Source organism: Micropterus salmoides, unplaced genomic scaffold (assembly GCF_014851395.1).
Source record: "Micropterus salmoides isolate LMB-PRFRI ecotype aquatic unplaced genomic scaffold, ASM1485139v1 Ms_hic_scaffold_23, whole genome shotgun sequence".
Classification (NCBI taxonomy): domain Eukaryota; kingdom Metazoa; phylum Chordata; class Actinopteri; order Centrarchiformes; family Centrarchidae; genus Micropterus; species Micropterus salmoides.
Genome location: NW_024041484.1, coordinates 7,100,561 through 7,108,089, shown reverse-complemented (window position 1 = coordinate 7,108,089; position 7,529 = coordinate 7,100,561). Strand labels below are relative to the sequence as shown.

The 7,529-nt window shown below is 40.5% G+C and overlaps 1 protein-coding gene across 1 annotated transcript; it reads left to right on the top strand.

Annotated features, from left to right (window-relative positions):
- The first annotated feature begins 371 nt into the window (after positions 1-371).
- On the top strand, positions 372-5,226 carry LOC119917909 (capping protein inhibiting regulator of actin dynamics). The gene is made up of 4 exons (XM_038738329.1): positions 372-481; positions 583-651; positions 4,342-4,437; positions 5,057-5,226. Exons 1-4 carry the CDS (start codon positions 413-415, stop codon positions 5,144-5,146), a joined length of 324 nt encoding a protein of 107 aa, XP_038594257.1. The 5' UTR covers positions 372-412; the 3' UTR covers positions 5,147-5,226.
- Positions 5,227-7,529: the final 2,303 nt, after the last annotated feature.

The window sequence follows — 7,529 nt, the reverse complement described above, 5'->3', positions numbered from 1 at the left end:
TTCACTGAGTTGCTTTAGTCTTCATGGTGGAGGTTTTGCCACCAAATGTTGGGCCTTTCAGATACAGATGAATACACTGACTTCTAAAAATTGCTGCACCAGTAATGATGTGGGTGTGTCCTATATAAGGGGTGTAACATTGTGTTTTACATTTGTAATTCATTTAGATCACTTTGTAGAGATCTGATTTCACTTTGATATTAAACTGTTTTTTTATGTTGATCATTATCATAAAAGTCACATTAAATCTACTTTGGTGGACACGGTTCATACATGCAGTTGAGTCAAGGGCTCAAGGCAATTTAAATCTAAGAGTAACATGTAAACAAGTATCAGATTTGATGAATAGTTGCTTTTCTGGTTCTAGTCAATGAGAGGTTTGTGTAAAGAGGAGGACTATGCGTTTCTGGGAATGTCAGAAAAGACATCGGAGGGGGCTGGATCTTTGGAGGACGACTGGAGGGATAAAAGAGAGGAGAGGGTAAGGCATAAAGAAGATATTTGAATACTACAAAACCCACCTGTTATTACACTCTACTAAATGAAAATATATGAATTACAGCATATGTGTATGTGTTTCAGGTCCGCTGGAGACTGGAGAGGGAGCAGCAGGAAAAAAAGAGACTGCAAGAAATGGAAGAGAGCAAGAAGGTGTGGACACACACACACACACATACACACACACATGCACACACACGTGCACACACTAAGATGATACACACTCTACAAGTCTGTACATCTGTGAAACCAAACAGCCTCTTAGGCTTATAGGAAATGACACCAGTTCAACCTCAACGGCTCTCATTTGATTCTCCCGAGGACAAACTCTTGCCAAAGCATGCATGCAGATTTTTGCTCTCACCCAAACACACACCAAACACACACACACACACACACACACACACACACACACACACACACACACACACACACACACACACACACACACACAGTCAACCAGTCGTCACCCAGCAGCCAAGCAATATACAGATTTTCCTGGCTCTGAGCACTATTTGCTGGAAGCCAAAGTCTTAAGGGAAGAAAATACTTTTTGGATTTTAGCCCTTGATTTGTCCTTGTATTTATCAGCATCACCTGGGCCAGATTTGAACCAAGGACCAATTTTTCTTCTTAAACTATTAGCAATTAGCAAATGTCAAAACAGCTTTCTGTTTGTGTTTCCTCTGGTTAATCCTTTCTGTGAACGGAGCTCGTTATTCAAATTTTAAGACGGTGTACTTAACATTTCATGAGCCCAGGCTGTTATAATCAGCCTAATGGAAACAGGGGGCTGACCAATCAGGCAGACAGGCAGTAGTGTGATGCTGGATCGATGAGTGTTAATTTACCACCAAGGTTCACTTCATCGCTCATGGCAAAATCAAATTCACTTCCATGGAAACACAACTCTGGAACGCTGTAAAGGCTACCGGGCTTATCAGTCGCTTCCAACATCACTCACACTTCATTGAGCTAAACATAGATACACACACATGTTGCATCGCATTTAATAGCAGCAGTTTTTCAGTTTTAAAAAGTAGTTTGTAGTAGTGGTGTAGTAGTTCAAAAACACAAACACACCGTTGCCAAAACAAATGGACATCCTAATGGACATGGAATGCACACACACACACACACACAGGCAAAACAGCTGTGGGTGCTTCGAGCAGCCGCCCCGTTTCTGACAAGAGTGTGTGAGGTCAACAAGGGACGTGGGCTGTCGTTGTCAGTGTTTCCGCTGCGCGCGCGCACACACACGCACACACACACACACACACACACACACACTCAGAAAGGCAGGAAGCTGACAACATTTACCCTGATAGAGAGGACATTTACTCTCACCTCAGTATGGAATGTACTTTCCACTGAACCCTAACTTAACCTCAGAGGCACACACAAACACACAGACTTCATGACCATTGAAATTTGCACACACACACACACACACACACACTTATGCAGGTATAGTAGATGTATACAAGCAGCCTAAACATGGACAGATACACACACACACACACACACACACACACACACACACACACACACAGAATGTCACTTTTGCACAGGCATTACTCTGGATACAGTCTCTCACACACACACTGCTGGAACGCCACAGTCGAGCCAGAGGAATTCCAGAAACACACTGTAATGTTTCTACCATAACATTGCAGTTTAATAAGAATACATGTGCAGTTTCATTCCTCCACTTCAATCGGTCGACACTGTTGACGCAACGGTCGACACTGAGCTGAGTTACAAAGAATGCTCAAAGCCTTCTGGGCATCCTTACATGCTTACACCAGTCTCCACTAATTAAGTCTTTGGAATTTGTCTGTAGATTGTCTTTTGTTTGAGTGTATTAAATTCCTGACTCTGAATGCCTCACTACAGGTCCAGTGTGACTAAAGCAGCCATATAAATACTTATGTCCACCTCTAAGATTGGGTGGCTGTCAGTGCTGGTCTGTTGGTCACTCAATAGGTCCACCGATTTTGTCCAGACTGAAATATCTCACCAGGCTGTTTCACATCTGTTTCCTCACATGTAGCCCTGCTCTGTCTGAATGCACTATTAAAGTTCAAAAAGTCTCTTCTCTTCAAAAAAACATTTTAGATTCAGCGATAAACATTTTCCTATGCACTTTTCCTGTGCATCTTAAACAGCCCAGTATTACATAATTAGCTGCACTTAAACTGGAGCTGGGCTCATTAGATATTTAGTCTAAATTGCAGAAGACTAGTAAATAAGTATTATAAAAGTATAAGAATTTCCTCAGCATGGAACACTGGGTTCATATAGTAAATCATGTGTCCATGGCTCTGGTGGGACATTTTCACACCTCTGCTGACAGTTTATGTATTTTTGGCCTGCTCTGCACACTGACACTCAACTCCACAACCAACACCACTGGCCAGATGGCAAATAGCCACCATGATGTTGTGATTGGACCGGAGTCAGAAAAGAAGTATTAAAGGCAATTTGTCAGTGATCGCAAATTTAAGGCACTTTGTTCAGAGTGATCCTCCCACTTCACACACCATGAAGATGAACAAGTGTGTATAGAACATGATAAAAGTAATAATTCAACACCTGGTGTCACCTGGTTCAATAAAGGTTCAATAAAAAATAAATAAATAAAAGTCCAAATGCTCAATTTCAACTCAAGGCCTTTTTGGAAAGAAAGACCTGATTGTTCGCCTGTATGCGTGTGCGATCATCATGTAACTGGGGAGGTAACGGTTTAACTGTGTTGACCTTCACTCTATATGTGTCAGCAAGGCTTCCTCTTTAAACTGACTGACATTAAACTAAATGCCTCCCTTGCTCACATCAACTTCCTTTGCACATTACTGCTCCCCCGACATACACACACACACACACACGCATCATGAAAGAAATGTTAATTAATGACAGGCGCTGTCCGTTGAGAGCAACTGCCCTCCCCCCTCTCATCATGTATCCCATCCAAACTGTTTAAAATCTTTCAAAAACATCTGAAAGATTTCAGTTTTTCTTGCTCACCCACATGAAAATTATACATAGAAACACACACAAACACACAGCAGGAAACTGGATCCAAGAGAGTCCAATTTGAGGTCAGGGATGCATATCCAGCAGGCCCAGCACTTCTCATGACTCTCACACACACACACCTCTACACACACACACACACACACACACACACACACACACACACACACACACACACACACACACACACACACACACACACACACACACACACACACACACACACACACACACGAACAAGCCTACTTGAAGCTCAGAGGTGCGGCCCCAGCAGATTGTATGCACTGTTATATTATTGTACCAGGGGAACTTTGTAACCTTCAAAATAATCCTAGAAAGCTTTAAGATATTACAGAGGATTCAGTGTGGGGAACTGTGGGTTTTCTTTTCAATTTTTTTCAAAGCTGGTTTGCAGCTGTGAAATGGAGTTCTGATACTTTTTTAATATGGATGTTATATATGTTGTGCTGTATAAAGAGTTCAGTCCAACATATTATTGTTAAAGCTTTATATGATGAGTATATTTGAAAGTATATATTGTTAATATAATTTATATTTGATGCAATAACAAATCTAGTTTGTTTAACTCAACCCAAGAAACTCCAGAACTGCCATTTCTAAACCAAGATGAGCAACTGAGATACTGACCAGTCATATTACATATTAGTCAGCTTGGCAAATGCATGTGGATTTTTGTTTGACAGTTAATATGAAAATATTGATTAGTGCAGCTTTAAAAGTGCATCTTGGTGTTCAGTCTTGTGGTGTAGAGTTGCTCTTAATTGTGCAAATCCCCTCATGTGTCAGGAGAAAGAGCAGCAGTGGCGGACTCACATTGCAGAGCTGACCTCCAGCCAGGAGAAGACACTGCAAGACAGACTGGCAAGACTGAGGAGATTCAGGGTGAGAATGACACACACACAAAACATAATCTGAAACTTAGCTGAAGACTTGGACGGTTGATGTCTAATGTGCAGCTGACATATTAGGCAGCTGCTGTTGTTAGCATATTTGACGTGCTAATGCTTACTGTAAAAGTAGGAGATCTAACACCATAGTGTGAGGGCTTCAGCAGCCACAAGGCTTCTAATGTTTCAAAGCTCCTGCAGAATACAAAAGTTTTTTTTAAAGATCCGAGGCAAGCTATCTATCAGAAACTGGGGCTTCCTGGACGTCATTCTTAAGTTACAGAGAGGTCAGGGTTCAAGGTCATTGATCAGCGCGCTGGTTAAAGAGCCTTGTCTAAAGCTCTTGAAACTAATACATACTTGGTGAAGTGAATACTTCAAAACCTCAATGAGTCCGCCTGTCAATCAAATACTGTGGGAGGGGCTAAAAATGATGTTTCTTTCCCGTTGATCAAGTGACTCTCTATCAGTCCTAATGTTTGCTGACCAAAGATATTTTGGCTTCATTCTTTGACCATACAGCACACTATTAAGGGGAGGGTATAGACTATTTAAAAGGCTAACTGTTCCATTGTTAAATTTTTCTCTTCCTTTCTTCACGCTTCCTCCTGCAGGAGTTTCAGAGGAAGGTCCTAGTAGAGGAGTCAGGGATGGAGGATGGGGAGGCAAGCCTCACGGTCAACCAACTTCTCACCAGGATGTAGATGCACCATATGAGAGACTAACTCATGATAAACGTGCTTTTTGTTCTTTAACATCAATAAATGATCACTGTGTCAACTAAGACATTAGCAGGGTTGATGTAATTGATTGACATGATCATGTAATACAGGATTCTTTTGTTAGCCAGCAACCACAGACACTGCAGCATAAGGAACCTTTACATTGACTTAACTAAGTTGTACTGGCTGCGGCTTGCTTTGGAGCAGTTGTGTGAAAAAATAATAATTTCAGGTTAAACGGCAGTAAAAAAAAGATGCCCTTTCTCTATGTCAGCAGTAGATAAATTAATCCAGACTTGAAAGAACCAAAAATGCCTTCTCCTTTGCTACATGCTACCATGCTTCTACTGTAGCACCATTGCTCTATTTAGCCTATCTTTTGATTACTATCTTCACTGTTTGTTCTTAAGTACCAAAAAGCACATGAATTCCTTAAAAGAGTAGTTCAGCATTTTGGGCAATGCAAATGCAGCTGGGAGTTGACTAGCTTTGCGTAGCATAAAGACTCGAAGTAGGGGAAACAGCTAGCCTGTCTTCCTCTAAAGCTAAAATGTACACCTATTAGCATATCTAAAATTTACTAATTAACTTCCTGGAGTCTTGTTGGGAGCATGACGTTGAGGAAGTCACTGCGCAAAGATAGTTCCAGCATGTAACTCCTCATAATTTTGTCCTTTTCCCCATGGAGCTTCTGTACAAATTAAACAAACAAGATACAAAGTGTTAGTGAGCTTGTAAAGTGCTGGTAGGTGGCTGTTTGAGCTTTAAAGTGAGCCAGGCTAGCTGTTTCCTGGCTTCCAGTCTTTATGCTAAGCTAACGAAACACCTCCTGGCTCCAGCTTTATATTTAATGCTCAGTGTGTGTTTTAATTGTGGTATTTTCTCATCTGCACAGGAAGCTATATTTGCTTTCTTGATTCATATTTTTAATACTTTCACAGTCAGGCATACAGTGGGTACAAACTGAGAATGGGGGTGATTAATGCTTTTATTTTTATTTAATTTACAGAACTGAACTGAACTTTTTCATCAGTCTAGGTGACCCCAGGTGCCCTTAACATTTTTGAAACAATGCTGATGGAAAAGAGAATTAATATCTAACATGCGGGGATTATTTGAAGATTAGACATCATTTCAGATTCACCCACCATAAAATACCTAGATTACCTCATCGATAATAGGTGCAGTTACTTTATCGGACAAAAGTTAAAGGTGCTGTGCAAAAAGCTGGATCCTATCATGACATAATGGAGCTGAGCTCGGTTTTCTGGATCTAAAATGATGAGAAAAATTAATTCATTGTTTAATGATGACCTCAGCGTGGTAGATGAAATTCACCTACGAGTCAGCGATGAGGCCTGCAAACCATTTCTTGGCCATAAAACATAATTTAAACAACATTTAGCTCTAAATGTTTCTTGTCTGGAGAGCAGAGAATGAACTTTAGTGCATGGGTTCAGATTCTGCTTGATTTATCATGTGGGAGTGTGAGAGCATGGATGCATATTTTGATGCATTTCCAGTAATTGTTTGTGAATGTGTGTATGTTTGTGGGCAGTGTGTGTATGTGCATGTTTTTGTGATTGTGGCTGTGTATTTGCACTTGCATCTATGTAACTGTATGTGTCTATTCATGTGGCAGGAAAGTCTGTCTGTCTAAACAAGATTTAAGAGGTCCTAAGACTTCAGCTCACTGTGGCCTTCTATGGTAAATGTGGAGGCAGAAGAAGAAGAAAACAGCTGAAAATAAACAGTGACAATAAATATCAAGCCTAAATATTCAGGGTCACTCTGGTAGATACAAAAAAAACTCCAATCCTCCAGGCATGAGAGCACACCCAGAGATGGTCCAGCAGTAAAAGTTCTGTCAATTCTTTGGGTAGTAAATCTTTCAACATTACTTTGGAAAAATCAAAACAAGCTACTATATAACCCTGTTTCCCATGAAGTAAGTTTAGACAACACTGGCACATGTGTTTTGGAGGAAATGTAATTGTTGTTTGGAATATGTTCACTGGCAATGTTTTGTTCCATTCATTCTTATACGACAGCTAAGTCATCCACAGCTCAGGTTGGGCATACAAAACACACAGCTTTGACAACAGAGACAGGGGTTTGTGGACAAAGAAGTAGAGCTGCCCTGAGGGCTTGTCAATCAAGTGGGGGGATTACATTCACAGATTTCAACATTTTATGTTTTAAATATGTATTTAAATATTTTACTATCACGACAGCTATATACAAAATATAAAAAACATTTTAAATATACAAAACTTGATGACACTGCTTATTCAGCTGCCAAAAACATTTTCTACTATTCTCTGCTCCGATGCTGTCTCCTGTCCAACAACAACAATAAACACAT